This window comes from Sinohyriopsis cumingii, chromosome 7, assembly GCF_028554795.1.
Source record: "Sinohyriopsis cumingii isolate HCF-2022 chromosome 7, ASM2855479v2, whole genome shotgun sequence".
NCBI lineage: Eukaryota > Metazoa > Mollusca > Bivalvia > Unionida > Unionidae > Sinohyriopsis > Sinohyriopsis cumingii.
The window spans coordinates 2,865,051-2,887,791 of NC_142967.1; the positions used below are offsets into that span (position 1 = coordinate 2,865,051).

Genomic DNA, 22,741 nt, shown 5'->3' on the forward strand with positions numbered 1-22,741 from the left:
AGATATTTGCGAATTGAGCTGATGCGTCTCAGCTCAAGATATGTAGCCTTGCATATGTTCATGATATGTTGGTGCAATGTGAGAGTATAGTCCAGAGTAACACCTAGGTTTCGTACCGATTACGTGAATTTAATGTTGGTATTGCTGATATTTATTGTTTGAGGTAAAGAATGTAAATGAGAAAGTCTTTGTGTTGTGATCAGAATGGCCTCAGTTTTATCATCATTCATCTGCAGCTTGTTACATGTCATCCATGATTTCACACCAGAAATGCACCTCTCTAAATCTTGGATGGTAGCATCAACTTCAGTTGGGTGGCTAGATTTGTATATTTGGGTGTCATCAGCGTACAATTGGCGAGACACTGGATGATGATCTATGACACTTGAGAGCGACTGAGTGTATAAAATGAAGAGAACAGGTCCAAGAACAGACCCCTGTGTAACACCACAACATAGATCAACTGGGCTGGAGTGTTTTCCATTTGCATATACAATTTGTGTCCTGTTGATCAAGTAGGACTTGAACCACAGCAATGATGTATCATGAATGCCAAATACATGCTGGAGACGGTGAAGTAATATATCATAGTCTATTGTGTCAAATGCTGCAGACAAATGAAGGAGGGTGAGGAATTTAATCTTTCCGTAATCCAACGCAGAGAGAATGTCATTAACTACTTTTTGAAGAGCAGTTTCAGTACTGTGGCAAAGGCGATATGCAGATTGTGTATTGCTAAAAAGATTTTGAATTCAGATGAGATACAAGCTGGCTTAGAACAACCTTTTCTAAGATTTTTGATATGAATGGGAGATTAGAAACACATCACTGGATTTCAACTTCTTTCGTTTGTATGTGAGGCGGGCATACATTACCACAACAGTACGGAAGTGTCTTAAATAGCTCAGATTTCTTGTTCATAATGTTATCGACGCAGCAGTGAAAACGTTTATCGTATTTCACTCCAGTGAACTATTACATTTATCTCATTGGAAAATCCAGTCATTCACGGCCTAGCATAAAGTAACATTAAGTTCTCAACTCTGGACTTTTTGTACTTCCCTTACTGAAGATTACTACTCAAGTATCGGTACGGTGAAAAAGTACCATGGTACATAACACCGGAAGAAAATCCGGTCAACCTGTATACCGGTATTACCACGTACGTCTAGTATCAGGTAAAAAGTTCGGATGAAAGCCAGAAGCATGATAACATTGTAACGCTTAGTGTCACCTATTTAGCTGCATTACGGGACAAATTCAGGCCACATAGGAGGCAATTTTTAGCGTCTTTTTCGCTTCTAATATCAATATACAGGATATTAATTAAACGACGAGAAACAAAGGCACAAATACATATACTATGCAAGAGACATTATTACGAATAATAATAATAATAAACAACTGTTGGCATTGGAAACACACGGTAGGTTCAACACCCTTCCCTCTCCCCCCCCCCCCCAAATTCATATTGGACATACTTACGCTTTCTCCTTGCTTTCTTTCCTTATGTAGGACCAAAACTCCGGACAGATGGTGCAAATATTTCTCCTTCCCAGGACACAGTTTTAATAATGTGCTCCATGACATATCATATGAAAGTCTATGTGAATACTTACACATGCTATGAGGATTCCACTGAACGAAAGTCTAATATCCAAACCGGCAGTATTTGAAGGATGGTCTTGAAATCCCTGATAAACTTGATCCATCTATTGATTTTAAAATGGATGATGAAAGATAGATACTTTTTTAAAATAAAAAATATGTGATGAAAAACAAATGCAAAAAATATATAAGATATTTGCTCCTACTGAAAACTAAAATAACATTCTCCTGAAAATGTTTTAAAAATTAAGTTCACATTCTCATGCTCGTATAAGCATCATTCTATCGAGCTATCAATACGATCATTCATTTCGTATAATGGGTACATTTTAGTTATGTAAATGAGCATGATAATGTAATTCTTTTACCACTTCGTTTTATTGGCTTAAAGGCTTCAAGGTACAAGTCGACTTGAATTACAGGTCATGCACAGTTTTAACGTGTTTATTTTTTATGGAAGGATTAAACGCGTAACTGCTGTCTGCTTTAGACTTTTTTATCAGACCTTTCGACAGGTAAGTAGCTGACCAAAAACTTGCATATTTGTTCCATTCTGAACGACCGTAACCGAATTTTTTTTGTAGTTACTAAATTGCATGCTTCCACTATTACAGGCAGGTTTGGCCAGATGTACTTTTACATATCTGTCACTGTTTGCTTTATGATTATTATTATTATTATTATTATTATTATTATTATAAGATTAGTTTTTGTCATAAAATTTTCAGGTACGTCTTATTTTTGTCGAAAAGCAGTTGATTACCAATATTGCCCACTATACTGTAGCACGAACATAGGGCACTTTTGAAATAGTATTCAGATTTGATGGTGTCCAGATAAAAGAGGTTTAATGGAATATTATTATACTTTACTATCCAATTACGGTTTTTTTACATTTATTCCATACATTTTGATATACCCTTCCCTGTTTATTACATAGTTAGTACACTTGATAAACATTGTTTATTTGTGGTTCATTAACTTTGACGTGTCAACTCGCTAACATATCACATTCTGCAAATCTGGTTGCTCCAAATAAGCCAATGAAACGTTTGCACAATATTCTCATTACTGATTGGCTCCAACCATTAAAACTGCCTTTGCCCTGCCTTGTGGAACCTTGTATTAAAATACTTTCAACATCGACAATATGGCGGCCGTGTTTCCAAAGGGTGACCTAATAAACACTGGGAGCAAAAATGAAAACTGTCACGTATGTCGAAATATGGCTTGGGTAGATTTCTATGAATTCCAAACTAAAACCAAGAGACGAGTAAACGTGTTGGACTTTCCCTTACTTAAACCGAAACTGGCAGAACCGATAAAATCCATAACGCTGTCCAACACGGAACATACCGATTCTGAAAGAAACATCCGGTTGCCTGTTATAATAAGGACAGACACCTTTATGTTAATGCTACCACGCGGTATGGATCTTGCAACCTATCCTCAGGACAAGTGTGGTTTTTGTTGTTGTTGTTGTTCTAGGGTTTAACGCCATTTTTCAGCACAAGATAGCCAGTATAACTGGTGGAGGAAGAACCCTGGAAAACCCAGGGAAGAACCACCGACCCACGAGAAGCTACTGGCAGGCTTTTCCACATACCCACGCTAGCCGAGCCTTGGACTCGAACCCACGCAGACAGAGGTGAGATGGCAATGATCCGGAACGGTGAGCGCCTTAGACCACTCGACCACTCGGGTCCCCCAAGTGTGGTTTAAATGTCAACATATACCATATACGAGTAAATAAACACACTTCTCTTATGAAGAAAAAAAAAAAACGTTATCTAACTACAGTGTCCTTCCTAATCAAATAATGCAAATATCCGGTCACAGAAAGCATTCAACCTGTAGCTGCATTTCACTTTTAGATTTAGCTCTATTTCTGCATCCTGTAATGTTCACTTCAAACAAATATCCAACAACTGGAATGCTATTTTATCTGCGACATGCAATGCTGTATCTGGGGTAAATGTCCTTGTTGGAATCAACACACTTTTCGTGGAAACGTTGTAAACAGTCCCATCGAAAGCCTTGCATATAGAGCCTCAACTAGTCCGGATTACCTGAACGAATGAGCTGTGCAATGCAATGTTAACAATTAATGTGGTCCGTATAAAATATTCTTTTGATTGGAAGGATAATTCTTCTTTGAATTGTATTTTGTAAAATAATCTCTTTCCAATTGTCATTGTTCATTGATGCAACTCGCGTGCGGTACTATTTTATCACCCACACGAACTAAAAGGTACAACATTTAAAACAAAATTAAATTAAATGCCGCAAATAATTTATTCTTGTTTCTGTCTAGATTCCTTTTACAGCCCTTTGATAAACTTCATTTCAAAAGGGCACTTTTACAACAATGAATTTGTGAACCTCGTTGAATAATATTCAGTTTTACTCGCCAAGACCCGTCCAAGCTGTAAATTCGTTTAATAATTTCGGTAATAAATCATTATCCACCTTGTTCCTCTTTTGAAATTATTACCAGCAACAGTCGTACGTGAAGGAAAATTCCCTGCGAAATATTCCCGTTATGGTAATGTGCCCACTGCAGGTACTTGTGTAAAGAAAATTAATTACATTGACATGGACTGTAGGATGGCTATTTTGTAAAATTCTAAACGTTCGTAGTTAAACATGAAAATAGAGCTCACGTTCCATTCGTAATCTAACCAACAATAAACCTTTAAAAATATGAACTATTTCCAGCTAATCATCGACCTTCGTTCTCTTCAATATATGACCACTTATATACTGGTTCCGTAGCTCGTAAAAAAGTATATGTGACCCAAAATCAAATCGTACTATAAGATAGTTGTTTATAGCCAAAATAATTTCTCCTGAAACATGCAAACGAATAGTTTGGGAACCCACTGTTATGGAAAACTTAACAGTTTGTACAATACAATGAAATACCCATGCACCACCCTTCAGAATGTTTGGTATATAGAAAATAAAGTATCCGTTATATTTGGTTTCATTAATTGGATGTGTTGTGTGTATCCTAAGCTTTATGAATTACGACACACATTTCAAAAGTAGTCTGGAACCCAGGTGGCAGAGTGGTACAAGGAGCTACCATTTACGGATCACTGACATCTTTGCTCCATCCGCGTGAGTTTCGCGTTTCGGGCTCGGCCAAGGTGGGCATGTTAGGAAGCTTGGGCGGTTGTTCTTGAGGGTTTCTTCCTCCACCTTATATACCTTCTGCCACGTATAGCTTATCATGTGCTGAAAAATGGCGGCAAGCCTAAAACTTCAACAACCAAATGGATTCTAACGAAGGGAGGTAACTTGGGATAGTTAAATAGGCTTAAGGTTGATATAAAATTCTGGAAATTTTTTTTTTTTTTTTTCTTTTTTTTTTTTTTTTTAGGAATTACTGCATGTCATCGAGAACAATTATTGTAGGATTGTATGAAAGGGAGGTAATTCTGAGTTTTAACTTTTTGTCGTGCTTCAATTCTCTCCACAGTTGAAAAATCAAAGCGGTCCCTTTGGGCGTTAATGAAGTCTCCTGTTTAAAATCTTTTCATTTATCAAAGAAATTGCATCATTGTATCCAAGGCGAAGAGAGATCCACCAGTAATAAAAGCAGGCACAAAACTGAGAAAGTGCATAAAAATAAAAATAAGAAAAAAAGTCAGATTTATTACAATGGAACTGAAGCAAGGTTAATTGTGAACCATACATTTATATACTCGAATTTATTATGACTTTTTACGAAAAGCATTATTAATAGTTCTGTCTATAAGATGAATTACGCAACATTTCAGAAATTTCTCTTAGGATACCTATTTGTATTTAAAATTTGACGAACTAAATTTTGATACAAGGTGTCTAAATCTTGCATAAGAGACATCTTTTTCTTAAATACTAGCAAAAAGGCCAGATCCTATATAGGATGTCATAACCAAAGTATGGCTAAAAATTTTAACCCTAGCTGTAAAGTGTTCACGACGACGCCATTGTTATGTTACGCCTGCCAATAATGTGTCTTGGCGGGGGGTGGGGGCGAGTTACGGATCACTGCCATCTCACTCCTGTCTGCGTGGGTTCGAGTCTCGGATTCGGCTAATGTGAGTATTTAAGAAAGCTTTACAGTAGCTTCACGAGGTTCGGTGGTTCTTTCCGGGGTTTTCCAGGGTTCTTCCTCCACCATTTATACTGGCCGCCATGTATAGCCTATCTTGTGCTGAAAAATGGCGTTAAACCCTAGAACAACAATAACAACAGATCCTATATAGGATGTCATAACCAAAGTATGGCTAAAAATTTTAACCCTAGCTGTAAAGTGTTCACGACGACGCCATTGTTATGTTACGCCTGCCAATAATGTGTCTTGGCGGGGGGTGGGGGCGAGTTACGGATCACTGCCATCTCACTCCTGTCTGCGTGGGTTCGAGTCTCGGATTCGGCCAATGTGAGTATTTAAGAAAGCTTTACAGTAGCTTCGCGAGGTTCGGTGGTTCTTTCCGGGGTTTTCCAGGGTTTTTCCTCTACCATTAATACCGGCCGCCATGTATAGCCTATTGTGTGCTGAGAAATGGCATTAAACCCTACAACAACAGAGTTTTTAAAAAACAAATAATTAAAAAAAATTAAAGCTAAATCATATTTTGTGTGGCTCGTTTTGATAGAACTTCCCTTGTAGTTTCCCACTATTATAATCCGCCCTTGTTAGATCTCACAGGCAATACGAGGCAATACGAGGTGGCGACAGTGATAAAAAAAAATTGATTTTAGACTCAGGCCTACGATTGCTTACAATGTACTCGTACATAACCTTCTTATACAACAAATGTCTCAAAATTCAACGATCTATTTGCCGAAAATCGGCGACCTTTAATCTTTTAAATAAGGTATTTAACATTCCACCACTTACATGCTAATTAGGTAGCTTGCAAAAGAAAAACCTTTTTTTTCATAAGGTCTAAAATCAAATTTTACTTTCATAGTAACTATTTACGATCAAGATCATTTGTTCTTGAAATCCCATGCAATACGTGTGTGTGCGCGCGCGCGCGCGTGTGTGTGTGTGTGTGTGTGTGTTCGTGTGCTTTGGATTTTTAACGTAGCTTTAAAAAAAATTCAGTCATATCGCTACGATGTCTGCTGTGTGGCAGTTTATAGTGATGTCTAACACTGGGGCATCATGCCGCAGACATGTAACATGATGTCCCACCCAGTCACATTATCCTGATACCAGGCCGACCAGACCTAACACTAATCTTTTAACGCTGAGCGCCAAGCGAGGAATCTGTTAGTACCATTTTTGTAAGTCTTTGGTATGACTCGGTCAGGGATCGAACCCACGACCTCCCGCATCCACGGCGGACGCTCTAATCATTAGGCCACCGGAGCGGTCCCATACAAAATCATAGTGGTCTCGCCATTAAGGTTTTGAAGATATCGACGAATTTTTTTCCAGTTTGGGAGCTTGCCATAACGATCAACTAAAACTTTCCACAAAAAGACCCCCCCCCCCCAAACACACACCATAAAACATGAGATTTAGAAAATAAATTATTCAGGTTTCCTAGATGGATACTGTTATGTATATTTGATTTAATTTATAATTGATTTAATATTATTGCCTGTAAATGTCTGAAAGTTTTACACCTTTTTACTTTAAATTTCATTACCTGTCAATATAATTTAATTTTGTTTACTAGGAATTTAACATTTTATAAACAAATTAGTTTCATCTGGATCTTTTAATGAATACCCAATAATAGAAACACTGTTTCTAATTTTGACTTAGTTCCCGATCCTAATGCAGAAAACACAGAGAAGTAAACAACTTCTTTTATTTTTATCTTATTTTTAGAGTACAAAATGATTGGCTTTTGTGAGGGTCATACTGGGACTACGTGCTTTTAGTCGTAAATACTTCTAAATGTTTTGGAGAGTTGACCCTCATTCGGGAATATGTTTTGCGTTTCAAGTCACTTTATAGCCTTTGTTATAGAGAAATCCGCCAGCTGGGCGTTTTTCTTTACGCTAGAAAGTGTCAGTTGTGGCAGTTTTGAGTTATATCTTAATTTTTATTCAGAGTATTTGGATTCTAAAAGATTTTTTCCCCGGAAATATTATAGTGCTTATACAGAATTCTTGGACAAAGAGATTTTTAAAAAAATTTTATTCGGTATCCAAACACCGGAATATTGTTTTCTGTATTTCACAAAGGATGTACACATCAGCTATATATTGATTACAGTATACGTCATCGCCTTCCATTTTGGATTTTTCGTCTGGACATGAACCTGAATTCATTAGAACATTTAATTATTAGGAGTCTAAAATTTAATTCGTGAATTATTCTTGCATTTTTTTGGATTTGATTCTTGAAACCGTAAGTTCTTTTTCTTCATTCGTACAGTGTTTTATCCAGGGAAATAAATTATTTGTTAAATTTTGCAAGGCATGTTGTTTTTACTCTTTCTTTTGTTACTGTTTATTAGAGCCTAAACACGTAACAAGAATTGGAGGCTCGTCCGGGATTTTCGCATTTTGGCTAAAATATTTCAGACATTTATGTTTTTTAAAATAAGGATTCCCATAGTTTTTGAAATCTTTAGTAAAATATGCAAGCTTGTTCTAAAATATCATTAAAAGTAGAGAGTTTCTTTGAACGTTACTCAGGAGTGGTTGAAAGTTTTGAAAATGAAAGTACAGCTAAAAAAGTTGGAAATAGAGATACGACAGGTTCAGTTTCAGATAGAATAGATACAAATGGGAAGAGTTGTAGGGTTTAACGCCATTTTTCAGCACACGATAGGCTATACATGGAGGCCAGTATTAATGGTGGAGGTATAACCTGGGAAAACCCTCAGAATGAACCACTGACCCACGAGAAGCTACTGACAGGCTTTCTTACATACCCACATTGGCCGAATCTGAGACTCGAACCCACGCAGACAGAAGTGAGATGGCAGTGATCCGTAACGGAGAGCGCTTTAGACCACTCGGCAACTCGGGGCCCCAAATGGAAAGAGACATGGCAGTGAGGTGAATGCAGTTTCAAAAAGAGAGATGGAAGAAAAATTCAGTTTCAGAAGGAGATGGAATTAAGTCGAATGGAGCTGCAAAAAGAGAGCGAGGAGAAAGACAAATGCAGTTACAAAGGGAAGAAGAAGAAGAAGAAGAAGAAGAGAGAGAGAGAGAGAGAGAGAGAGAGAGAGGGATGCAAAGAGATAAAGATTAAAGGGAATGACAGATTAGGTTAAAGGAATTAGACCTGGCAAAGAGAAAACAATCCCCTACTTTTTGATGTTTTAAGAAGAAGAAGACATATTTTCTTCGTTTTGAAAGAATTGCTGAAAGTTTTAGGTGGTCAAGAGAGTACTGGACTCTATTATTGCAATGTGTACTCACTTGTAAAGCTAGTGGTATTTACAATTCATTGTCACTAGAACAGTGTGCTAATTATAATGTAGTTAAGGACTATATCTTGATGGGTAATGACTTAGTCCTTGAGCCTTGTCAGAAAAAATTCAGAAACTTTAAAAAAGAAGTTGACCAGACCTATGTCGAATTTGCAAGGGAAAAAGCACGACAATTACATAGGTGTGCTCTTGTAGAAAGTATAATAAAGATTAGGAAAGTCTCGGACAACTCATATTGGTTGAAGAGTTCAAGAACTGCGTCCATAGTGACATTAGGATTTATTTTGACGAGCATAAGATCGAAACCTTGTAAAATGCTGCTCGTGCCGCTGACGAGTACGCTTTAGCTCAGAAAGTGTCTTTTGTAAATAAGACTTCTGCTCAACTCAACAGACTTCTGGCAGAAAAGCATTTCAGCCTAATACAAGCCCTTCTAAATCTCAAACTGGCAAAACGCCTAAAAACCGAGCTTCAGATAAGCTTGACTCAAGGTCCTTGTCTCTTCCTATATCACTCTTGGGTGATCCGGCCAATTCTATCCAAATGAAAATGTTAAGAGACACAGTAGCTTCTCAGTGTCTTTTATTATCAGGTGCTTTACCTTTTTCTAAGAAGTCTTTCTCTAACGAGAGTCTTCTTTTTCAGAGAGTAGAGGGCGGCGTTGTTATGTTCCTCTCCATTGTGCAAATTTGTTATCAGACTTAGTCCCAGGACCCGTGACAGTCGGCACAATGTCTGTTTTACCAGTCGAGAGCATTCATTTATTAGAAGACAACGACCTAGCTGGAGACATAGTTGTTGTGGTTAATCCACTTGTAACTGACAAGCCTCCCTTAGATCAGAAAGTAGATCCGATTGAAACATAATTCCGTGATTTATTCCCATCTTATGCAGTTACCAAAGATATGTCAAAAAGGTTCTTGAGAATGAAGTTGATAAGGAAAGTATTCCTTTAGCTGACACATGTATTGGTCAGGCTTTTGATGAGGTGACATTCACTTCTTTGTTGGATCTATCAAAGGGTACTGATAACAGTGATCTTCTTTAAACTAAATATTCTCTTTATTCTAATCTGGGTGATAAACGACAATCATTTGTCGTCGAATAGGAAAAGGATCACAAGATTTCCTGCTTGTTTCATATTGAAACTGAAGCTATTGAAGTTCCTGTCTGTTCTTTCATTAAAAAAAATGGAATTCTTATGAGAACATGGAGACCTCCTGAGGTACCTGCTGGTGAAGAGTGGTCAGTGAACCATCAAATTGTAGTTCCAAAACCTTACAGACAGGATATACATAGTCTGGCACATGAAATTCCTTTGCCTGGTCATTTAGGGATTAATGAGACTTATCATAAGATCTTGACTCACCTCTTCTGGCCAAAAATCAAAGGTAAATACTATAGATCTTGTTAAACATGTCAGGTAGTAGGAAAACCTAATCGGAAGATACATAAGGCTCATCTACAACCTATTCATGTCTTTGACGAACCATTTAGTAGAATTTTGGTATTATTGTGTTGGTCTCTTACTTAAGACCAAGTCAGGTAACCAATACCTATTAGCCATTATGTGTGCGTCAAAAAGTTTCCAGAGGCAATTCCTTTGAGGAATATTAAATCTAAAATAATAGGAAAAGCTTTAATTAAGATTTTTTACTCACATTGGCCTTCCCAAATCTGTTCGATAGGCTCAAGGGTCACATTTTAGGTCTGGATCTTTCCAGCCTATTGGTGGCGCTCACCAGATTTTTTTTTTGTTGTTATAGGGTTTAACGCCATTTTTCAGCACAAGATAGGCTATACATGGCGGCCAGTATTAATGGTGGAGGAAGAACCGGGAAAACCCCGGAAAGAACCACCGACCCACGAGAAGCTACCGGCAAGCTTTCTCACATATCTACATTTGCCGAGCCTTGGACTCGAACCCACGCAGACAGAGGTGAGATGGCAGTGATCCGTGACGGACAGCGCTTTAGACCACTCGGCCACTCGGGGCCCCCGCGCTCACCAGATAATATGTACTTTTGAGAGAGTGACGTATGTAAGGTGAAGTAGTTCGTATTTAAAACATGCACAGAGGAGAGAATGTTTGCATACCTCTATGCTACATTAATGTAATGTGGATGATATTTCTTTTGGATATTGTACTTTTGGAAATTTTACATGATTTAAGCACTCTGCTAACTAAAATGACTGCTCCCTTGTGTTAAAAAGTCAGTCTGAATTAGTCTAAAGTACACTATACATACCAGCTATTAAAATAGGGAAAATGAATTTTGCCAGACAAGACAATACCAGCTTCTGAAAGTGTAATGAATGAATTACGAAATATATAAAATGTAAAAAAAGTTATCGGCTCTTTTTTATACAATTTACCTCTGAAGTTCAGGAAGTGAAAATGACCAAGTAGAGCTAGCACTTTTTTGAAAGGTGCACATTTGAAGTAAGGCCAAGCTGTATACTCTATAACCCATAGTACACCCATCAATCATACACCAAAATAAAGGGAATTAAAGGTTCTTTGCATTATACCTAAGATATAGAAGGTCTTTTTTAAATAGCCAGTATAACCAGTGAGGAAAGCCGGGGACATTCTTTTTCTTTAAAATCCTAACCCTATGCAAAATGCGAAACTGTATAGCGCCACCATTGTGCTTGGCTCTGGCTTCCAGCTATTCAAGTTAAAGGTAAAATTATGGTTTGACAGAACTACAATGGAGAGAACGTTTCAGTATGATAATAGAGTTGTCTCCCTTGTTCATTCTTCACAGTTTTCTTCAGATTAGATATTACGACCCTTACACAGTTAAGAAAAAATGAATGAGTTAGATTATAATATTAGTGTTCATGGGATCTAAATGAATTATAGAAGTAGCAGTATATTGAAAGAGATAGCCGGGTTAAACATGCAATTCATTTAGTTGTACCTGTCCCACTCAGTGAAGATTTAAGTTAAAGAATACAATCTATTGATATCGAAGTGAGAAATCTTCGGAATTCAGAAAGTATGAAAGACCTGGACCAGACACTTTCACTTTTGCAAGAGCAAGAAAGAAATAAACTTAAACATGTATTATTTGAATATGAGCACTTATTTCCAGATGTTCCTACAAGGACGAAAAAAAATTTATATGACCTTGAAATCGTACATTTTAAGCCTGTGAAACAACACCCGTACAGGATGAACCCTCTCAAACAGAATACTTGAAAAAAGAAATTCAGTATTTGCTGGAGAATGATTTTATAGATCCCATTAAAAGTGACTCAGAGTTCACCATGCATACTTGTTCCAAAACCAGATAATTTTTTTCGTATGTACCGATTATAAAAAGGTGATTAGTTTGTCCTTTGTCGAATGCAGATGTATTTTGACGAGATGCATCAATCGAGGCCATGAGAGATACACCGGTAGAAAAAAATAGAGAAACATGTGAGAAAATAAAAAAAAACTTTAAAAAAATCAGATAATCAAATTAATTACCATATTACAGGATCAAGACAAGACAATTACGTCATGATGACCATCTAACACTTTTTCTTAGCTAGAACATTTAGGAATTCTGTACCCGGAGCGGCAGGAAGGGCAGACCCTAAGGCCTCGTTTTGATATATTTTATGTGTAAACTAACTCCTTTTACACTACTTTGTCCTCTAATGGGCTCCGCTACCGGGTTTATACATTTCTATAGACTGTTTGTTTATTGATCTCGACACAGTCTTCGCTCAGTCCGCCCTCCCTGCTGCTATGGGGAACCCAAATCCCCCAACCTGAAGTGAAATGAATATCTTGTGCAGTGAGCTCAACAATGCGGTCCCCTACCTGCGGCCATGGTATTGTGTATAAGTATCAGCAAACATATTTCTATCGACCGCGTTGAGTTAGTTCATTGAACGGCCGACTATGAAAAACAGTTTTAATTGTAGTTGCCCGTGTTTGTTGTTGCTGTGTGTCAGGGGAAGTAAATCATCCAGCCTTAAAGTGCTGTTGTTGTTGGGCTTGTTGCAGCGACATCGAGTGAGTGTGTGTGCGGATGATTAAAACATGTGAGTATGTCTGTAATTAAATCAGTATATGTTAATATCAATGAGTTATTCTGCACTGACTATGGAATCCAGTACAATTAAACTAATTCGACAGAGATTAGATACGATTAAAAAATATATCCCTGTCCGTGATTCTGTCAAACAGAAATTTCAGGCGAGAAGAGGAAGCAATGGATGGATTCGCGAAAAGTGCAGCAGAAATATTTAAACCAACTGTCGAAAGAACTAAAAAGATCGCTGATGCAACAACTGCACCAAGAGAAGTTACTGGGACATTATGTAACATATTAGAGAAGCCATAGATTCTGCGGAACATACACATATTGCAATTCAGGGTGTCAAAAATATTGTCGAGGATTTAAGTCAAAAATAAAAACTAGATATTTTACTCGGGAAGGCTATATACAAGCCGTGAGCCATCCAGTTGCAGTTGCTCCGACGGGATATCAGCTGAGGCATCAGCTTCTAAAACCAGAAGATTTTTTAACACGTCAGTACATGAATAGGTTGCTAGGGTATTTTGCGAGGTAAATGGTATTTCAGCAATTAGTGAAAAATATAAAAAAGATTATAAAGATTTTGCTGAAGAAGTTAATGAAATACGAGAGATTGCTAAAACATCAATTTCATCACCCCTATAGCAGCGATTTCGACGAAAGAGCTAACCAGCACCACCACCCCTAGGCAGTGGGTTTGTCGTACGCAATAATTCAGTTAACGATTTGCTAGCAAACTATGATAAACATTGTCCCAGTAACGTCCTTGCTGAAATTGATCAACTAGAGATATTAATTGGTGGCCGACGGGATGGTAATAATTCCCCTGAAATATCAATAAAGCAGCGACTATGTGTCAACGATTTTTTTACTGGCGGTGCCATGGACATTAGTGTTTATCAGTCACTTATCGATAAATTTGTCGACGATTATTACAGAGATTGATCACAATTTGATACCTGAAAGAAAAATAGCATGATCATACAAAATACTCAGCGTCGACCTGCCCTGGGCCAATTGATAAATTCACGATTACCTATAGACAAAGCGATCGATATATGGACTCGACGATGTTATTCAAGGTCTATTCAGAAGGATAGCCCCAAAAGCGATATTATTTTTAAAGCAACTCGGTATAAAAGCTATCGATGTTGTTCGTGATAACGGTATTAGTACTGTGGGTGATTTTGCTAGTAAAGCATTTTCAGCGATGAAGGAACCACTAGCACGATTAATACACCGACGGAAACCACAGCCAGTTACACTTCCAAGCGATGTAGTGATGCCCTTAAATATCAGTAATATAGTAAATGAAGCTGGTGTACCCCTGCCATTGGTGGCAGCACCACTGTCAGAGTCGGAGAGAGAGAGAGCGAGAGAGAGAGAGAGAGAGAGAGAGAGAGAGAGAGAGTAAAATAGAGCCGCAAGTCTAGCAGCGGGAAGTGGTCTTCGTGTCAGACAATAATTAAATAATAATAAAATGTTCAAGCGTGTATCTGATCCCACATTTGTCGTAGATGCACCAGTCCTTAAAGATAAATCGATGCGTTTTTATCAATATTATGCGTATGATGCACGAGTACCTGACGCACGAGGAAGAATTGAGCTGTAATTTCAGGATACAAGTAGATATTTCTTGAATACTGAGACATTCATTGAGATCGAAGGAAAACTTTTGAAAACAGACAACGCAGCATACGGAATTATTGATAGAGCTGGTTTCATTAATTCTGGCGTCATGGCGTTATTTAACAGTGCCACATACACGATTGAATCGTATCTCAAAAATGCTTCGTTCTTACAAGTATCGGGCTAGCCCGATACAGCGATGATTACTCGAGGTCAGCCGGTCCGCTAATGATGTTTGCCAAAGCTACCATTGATCAGCTTGAGCACAAAAATGCCACTGGAACTGAAGTTGCATCAATGAATGGAAATTTAAACCTGGGATTTGCACCACGTAGATTAAAGTTAAATGATGAAGAATTTCCATGTGCAATTCCACTATCATTTATCTTTGTAATCTTCAGACATTTTAGAAAAGTTATATTTGGCGCTAAACACACCGCGGTACACGTGAGAAAAGTCAACGACAATGATGCAAACTGGCAAGATAATGCTACAGCTGCAGGTAAAGTAATACTAACAAAACATTTATTGTGGATGCCAACAATGGTGTCATCATACTTGCAGAACAACGGCTGCTCTCACATATGGATAGCGGCTGTAAGTCAAGGCTGTCGTGGTTGACGATCATCACAGACAGCGTCCAGAGTAACGTTGCTGGTTTATTCACATGCAGATAGCATCTCAGCAGGGGGTGTCAGCATTACAACACATATACATTGCATTTCAATGCTAGAGTAGATTAACAGGAGCGAATCCCAATGGTGTTTGACACGCATGGGGTTAGTGAAGTTTCTCTGAGAATAAACGGACACCAAGGACCTTCTGGAGATGTCTATTTGAATATTGAAAATACTCATGTTGCACGTGCGTTTCATCGATTGATGTCGTTCATGGGGCATGATCAGAATGTTGATTCTAGTTTACATATATCTCAACATGATTTCTCAACGCCGTACCCGACCTATTATTTTTAACTGGATCACTTGGATTTATTCAGACAATCTCTCGTTGCCATGCACTTCCAAGCTCGTGTAGCACGATTACTAGTTGGTGGTTACAGAGCAAATGCTGTTGTATTGTCAGACTAAACAATGTTGATTGAAGGTGTGGGTGGACGAATGAGAGTGGTTAATGCCCCAGTAGAAATCATGTAAGTATTTCTCCATCAGTAATTAAATTGTCGTTGATAATATTTATGATGTCATATCATCACGTGAATGTTACTCTGACCCCATGTCAGATTAAACATCTACAATCAGCAGCGAAACAAATGATTGAATAACAATCTCGTTGAAATCATCTGTGTTACACTGCCCAAATAAACTAGCGCTTACCGAACGTAAACTCGGACATTTTAATGACGTCAAACGATCAGCGACTTGTGTATCACTCGATCTTTCTGCTGATGCCATTTAAGGACATGCAGAAATGGCGGTGGGTATATTTCCAATTATAACAGCAATAATAGGATGGATCGCCGCTGAAGCCCATGCTGTTGCAAAAGCTGCTGAGACTGGTGTAGTTTCAACTGCTGCTGTAATAACATTTAAGAAAGCTACATGACACGGATTAAAAACTTCCAAACATGGGGGGAGGTCTAATGTTGCCCATACCGCTTAGTACAGCTTTGCCAGTATTAATAGCTGCCGCAGGTGAAATGGCATCAAAGAAAGTGGGACAAGTTATACGATTGCCCGGTACTCCAATTGCGTGGTACGGTCGGGGCTTAAGATTGCAAGGAACGTGAAGCTGAAACAAGTAAAGCTTCATATGTCTAATTTTGATTTACGCGAAGCCGCTCGTCGATTAAACATTAAAAACTTTCGAGGTGGTTTCATGCGCGATCAATTACCTGACAAACCAAATCGTGTGGAAACTTGTAGCATGAATCTTGACTCGCATTCGGGGCACTCACTGGGTTGCATATGCTATTGACCCACGTGGTATCTATTTTGATTCGTATGGGTTCGCCCCGCCACTAGGATTTTTAAACTATAGAAGTAGAATGCAGAGTGTCTCACCCATCTGATATTCACGTTGCCAACACAAACAATAACAGATCCGCCTGTATGTGGTCTAGAAGTACTTGCTGTACTCAATGCTGTATCAAGATCGCCCCATCCGTCCTCCCTGTCAAACTGTACTCGAGTATACAAGTAGTCGTGACAACCGTCCGTCGATTTAAACTGGTTATAGGTTTATAATATGGTAGATATTTTTGGGAGATCTTCTAGCAGTAGACACAGTAGGGTTAAAAACTCTTGTCTAGGCGCCGCTGATTTGTCAAACTATGCCACTAAAGATGAGCTTTCTGACCTTACGAGTCTTGTTGGCGTTGATCGATTTAAAGTGGTTATTTTTCAGGACTAACACAGCAGGCTGATGACATCCAATGTTCAACTCGCTGATATTATCTGACGAGTTCACGGGGGTATATCTGATAATATTAAAATATTTACTGATGGAGAAAAATCCGAGGCTTTAGTGTAGCAATCGCAGGTATCAGACACGAGATAATAAAACATATTGCCCAGCGTGTAAAATCGGCCAACCACACGATTGACGACGAACTCAACATGAGTGGGAATAAAACTGTTAATGTGAGAGAACCAGACTCGGGCGACGACTCTGCAACAACATTATACGTCGACAACAATGACAATGAGATAAGGACTACGTTACTGGCACTTAATTACGGATTAGCTAATTTTAGATCAGATTATTCCACTCATGCGACCTTGTTTACAAATTTTTGCAGAACCATAAATAGAGTCGCTGTTGAGTTCTTTTGAAATCGAATGGTGGCCAACATTAAACTTGTAACAATCGAGAACAAAAAGCGTATAATGTTCCGCATACGAATCCGCCCACCAATTTTTTTTTTCTAAACACAATAGCCTTAAGACTTGTAACATGGTCAAAGGATCATAATAGCTCCATCAAACATACTGTTGAGGTGTGTACAGGCTGTCCATCTTTAGTGCTGCAAAATTTAGGATACACACCACATCTCCATGGCACAATTCAAGCTATCAATTTTCTGAGATATTGTCAATCAAATTAAATCAAGGCACCCAAGAAACATTTTTGCTGGACCCCCATGATCAAAACTTAACCCCAACCTCTTACTGGCGGTAGCTGGATTTTGTAGCATCAGTACCTCCATTGGTCACTAAAAGTATTAATTACGTAGAGTGCTGCCACTCCATATAATGCCCACCCCCTCATCACCCCATTCACTGAATTACGATTCAAATTACAGATTCAATCAAGCCCCTGACTGGCAGCGATCGCTGAACGATATCATCGACGCGTATACGCGAAAAAAAAAAAAAGAAGAAATAACACCGTAGACATATTGTGGTTAGGGACGTTATCTACGCCTCATCAGCCGTAGTCTTTCGAACGATGACGTTCATCGGTACATTGCTCGCCTCCTACGTGACAGCCCCAGTGGTGGGAATCGGTATGGCTGTTATAAAAGGAGTTGCTGGTATCGCTAACATAGCCAAGAAATTATCGACACGCGCGACTGATAATCCACACGAGTAGAGAGAGTTGCTATCCACGGTACGCCAAGTTATTATCGCTGATATCGTCGGCGTTGAATGATGGTATAATTACTGAGAATTTGATACGATGACTAAAATCTAATATGACGCAACTGGAGGGTCCCCGCCCTAGTGCCTCTGCCACCACCTGCCTCGGGAAGACCCCAATTAAAATCAAGGGTATAAACAATAAATGGCTATGACAGACCGTGAAATTCGAGTATTACTAGAAGAAATAAATGCGAATACCGCACCATTTTGAACAGCGTCAACGCAACCAGAATTTGATATTAGTTTTCCTACACTGATTCGAGCACTGAACGGTCGGTCTCTTGAAATAGTACTGGCACAATTGCGAGTGTATAATAGTTGGCCCATTATTAGATCAAAATTGTTTGGTGGATTACCAGCCAATAATTCACTGGTATTTGCGAATAAAAATACATCGGACGAAACACCGGATTCGTAAATCGTCAACACCCCTACAGGCAGTTATCAAATCGAACAAATTAATTATGAATTTCAACGTCGAATTAAATCAATAACCTAAAATTGCAATAACGGTACACGAGCCAAGGTTAAGTGCTACGTTATATAGATCACCACCCCGAGTATTCCGTGGATATCTATCAATCATCGATTCGAACTGTGTTATGATGGTCAGAAGTGGCACCCCCAGCACCAGAACGACTACCACAACCAGCTCTCACCGACTATCAGATAAATGACTGCATACTTTTAAAGGCCTCGTATTATCAATTATATCTCCCCGTGGTCGGTCTTAGATCGACAAACATTTAAAAACCGGTCTAATGACGCCCCAGGTACTGCACTTCTTATGCGTCTTCCCACGCTTGTTGATATTGAAGGAAAAGAAAAGGGCGCAAATTTTAGACCATTTCTTGATGCTGCTGCACGCGATGATGATCACGCAACCGATACGCTGCGACAATTATTTTTCCATTACGTAAATGAATATCCAAACGACTATCTGAAGCAACAAATCGTTGTGCGGATACAGCATCTAAATATGGTATTATATGATTTGAGTACGTTCACCGACCTACCATGCACCAAACTACGATTGACATTGAAAGCAAAAGATCGTTTATCGAGTACTTTAAGATCATATAGGCCGTGTTGCCAACTTTCAAAATACCAGGATTTAACATCAGCGATCGAAAAAAAAAAACTCAACGATATCAGCGAAGAATATTTTCCTAAAATCATTGAATCATGGAGAGTAATTTCCCTCCACAAGTGATACTCAAACACAATAATGTCATCGCCAGCGATGGTGAACGATATATATATCCCCTGGTATTGTTATGATCACTTCCACGATTTCTGTCACCTTAGTGGCGGATTTTGTTGATGGAAGCTGTCGCGCTCCCACCCCCAAGGAGATAGTGCAACTACTACTGTGCGTGTGTATGCGCAGAGTAAACAAAATACTATATTTTTGACCCCCCCCCCCCGCCAGTCAGTGTTAGCAAGTAGGACTACTACAATGCACTCGATGGCTTGTTTACCCGCCGGGTAGTAGGTCACATAACATTCCATTCCCACTATTAGGCTACAACTTTCTCAGATGCTACTACTACTACATACGCCACATTCCAATCACACTATCAGGGCCACAACTTTCTCAGATGCTACTACTACTACATACGCCACATTCCAATCACACTATCAGGGCCACAACTTTCTCAGATGCTACTACTACTACATACGCCACATTCCAATCACACTATCAGGGCCACAACTTTCTCAGATGCTACTACTACTACATACGCCACATTCCAATCCCACTATCAGGGCCACAACTTTCTCAGATGCTACTACTACTACATACGCCACATTCCAATCACACTATCAGGGCCACAACTTTCTCAGATGCTACTACTACTACATACGCCACAATCCAATCCCACCATCTGGGCCACAACTTTCTCAGATGCTACTACTACTACATACGCCACATTCCAATCACACTATCAGGGCTACAACTTTCTCAGATGCTACTACTACTACATACGCAACATTCCAATCACACTATCAGGGCCACAACTTTCTCAGATGCTACTACTACTACATACGCCACATTCCAATCACACTATCAGGGCCACAACTTTCTCAGATGCTACTACTACTACATACGCCACAATCCAATCCCACCATCTGGGCCACAACTTTCTCAGATGCTACTACTACTACATACGCAACATTCCAATCACACTATCAGGGCTACAACTTTCTCAGATGCTACTACTACTACATACGCAACATTCCAATCCCACTATCAGGGCCACAACTTTCTCAGATGCTATTACTACTACATACGCAACATTCTAATGTCACGGTGACAACTTTCCTACGCTAGCTAGCTTGCTATTTTTGTAGTTTACAGTGAATCGGCGCTGCTTGTTTCAAGATCAAGCATGCACTTCTTAAACTGTCTTAATTTAAAACTATTGTTTGTTTTTTTACTTCTTATGCAGCAGATAACGATGACCAGCTTTTCTCAACGCAGATGCAAGTGGGTCAAATAAATAAATTAGTGAATCCTCCACATGCGCCAGAGATAACCTCATCGCGTATTGGATTAATTTAATAAGCCTATATTCTTAGGGGAGAGTATACTTCCCCTCGGATTTTGTTCTTTTAATCTTTCAAATTCATCCATGATTTTGTTGGGGTCAAGTTGTTCATTAAGTTTTATATACCCCTAGTTCGCGTCCACTTCTACTTCTAGAGACTGATTTCGCTCAGTCTCAAAAATAATCGTATTGATATTTTAAAATTCCCTATAATAACAAATATTTGTTTAAATCATATTGTCATGGTAAAACAAAAGAATAGACAGCGATTATTAGTTAACGCGCTTTGAGTCCCCAAGTAGCTACCCCCAGTTACTTCCCCTTCACAATCTCGTACTGTGCGGATTGTTGTTGTGCACAATGAAATAGCCAACTTTGTTTTGCTGATTATATTTTTTGACAATGCTGAGTTGTTTCATGATTTGCAACTTGGTGTACTGAAGTTCGGTAAATACCGAAGTGCTTGGCAGTTGCATACTTCGATTGAAATAGTCGCTCTTCACCAGTCTGTAGATTTACAGACACTACCTCACCCTATCCATTGTACTTATTTTATAATTCTCGCTTTGTGTAATAGCCCGAAGATTCCGCCGTCAATTGTTCCTTGGATTCGATTCAATATTATCCACCACGAAGTCATCGTCAATCAATAAAATGTAACATTCATAGATAAACCCGTGGGAGATACAAGTTTTTATTCCCCATGCACTAAACCTGATATAAAAAGTATTACTAACATCACCGACTGTTTTTTATTTTTTATTTGACGATTTCGAATCACACCCTCGCGCAGTGCTTCATTATTGCTGATGACAGGATGTGCTCGAAATGCTTGCGTTTCAACTGTTTGCGTTCCAAATTTATCGTCGTTGTTTCTTTGCTCCATTTGTTTAATAAATATCATTTGTCTAAATTATGATCGATCGACGGCGACGTTAGTATGAGTGGGGGTATCAGTAGATCTAGCGAGATAGTCGTCGGCATCCGTGATACTAGTATCAACGACGAATGGAGTGTTGTTTTTGTTGGTGTTGAAGGTGACCCGGCCATATTTTTTTCTTTTCGTATTACCGTTTTAGGGCCCTGTATTTTCTACCTACACACTCTACGCACAACAGCGTCGCACCCCAAGACCCCCTTGGTACATTTCAAACACGGCTTTGGTAATTGACTCCCCTTTCGTACACTTTGCATGTGATGCGCACAAAAGATACCGTAACACCCCTTCGCACGCGGGGTGGTGAATCAAAGCGGGAATCTTTTGTAACTATTCTTTTTCGAGCCATTTGTATACGAATTAAATGGAACTTATATATATATATATATATATATATATATATATATATATATATATATATATATATATATATATATATATATATATATATATATATATATATATATATATATATTCCTTAATCATATGATGCAGGAATTTACACCATTATCTGCGATCTGGCCCACAGTACTTCGTCGTCGGAGCGGGCGACTTGATCTTGACAGATTAACAACGACATCCCCAACAGCGGGTTCAGAAGACGTAGACCGTAGCGTGCAAGCACGCTTTGTGCTAGCAAATGGGGAACATTTGAAATTACTTGATCGCATCCGGGGAGCCAAGAGCGAGTTCAGACGTAATGGGGCAATTCATGTGTGGTCAACAGTAAGAGCCAGATATGACACCACTCCTGGTGCTAGTCACCAGATGGATTCTACCATGAATGACCAACGAGCAGCAAAAATTGTGAATTATTTACAGGACGGACAAAGATTTTTTTCAGAATAAAATTGTACGTTGTCGTCGACGAAAACGGCGAAGTAATTTGAATTATCCGTGATAAACGTGACCTATTTTGAATCACGAAACCGCGGGGTGGTGGTGGCTGTGTTAGATAGAAATTCTAGATCATGAATGT

General features: G+C 38.8%; 1 protein-coding gene across 1 annotated transcript in view; it reads right to left on the minus strand.

Moving 5' to 3' along the window:
- LOC149794641 (zinc metalloproteinase/disintegrin-like) overlaps positions 1–22,741 on the minus strand; it is a 79,597-nt gene that overhangs the window by 15,188 nt on the left and 41,668 nt on the right. The window contains exon 7 of the mRNA XM_089963947.1: positions 1,620–1,712. Within this exon, the coding sequence (XP_089820073.1) occupies positions 1,620–1,712 (93 nt within the window). The remainder of the gene's footprint in view (positions 1–1,619; positions 1,713–22,741) is intronic.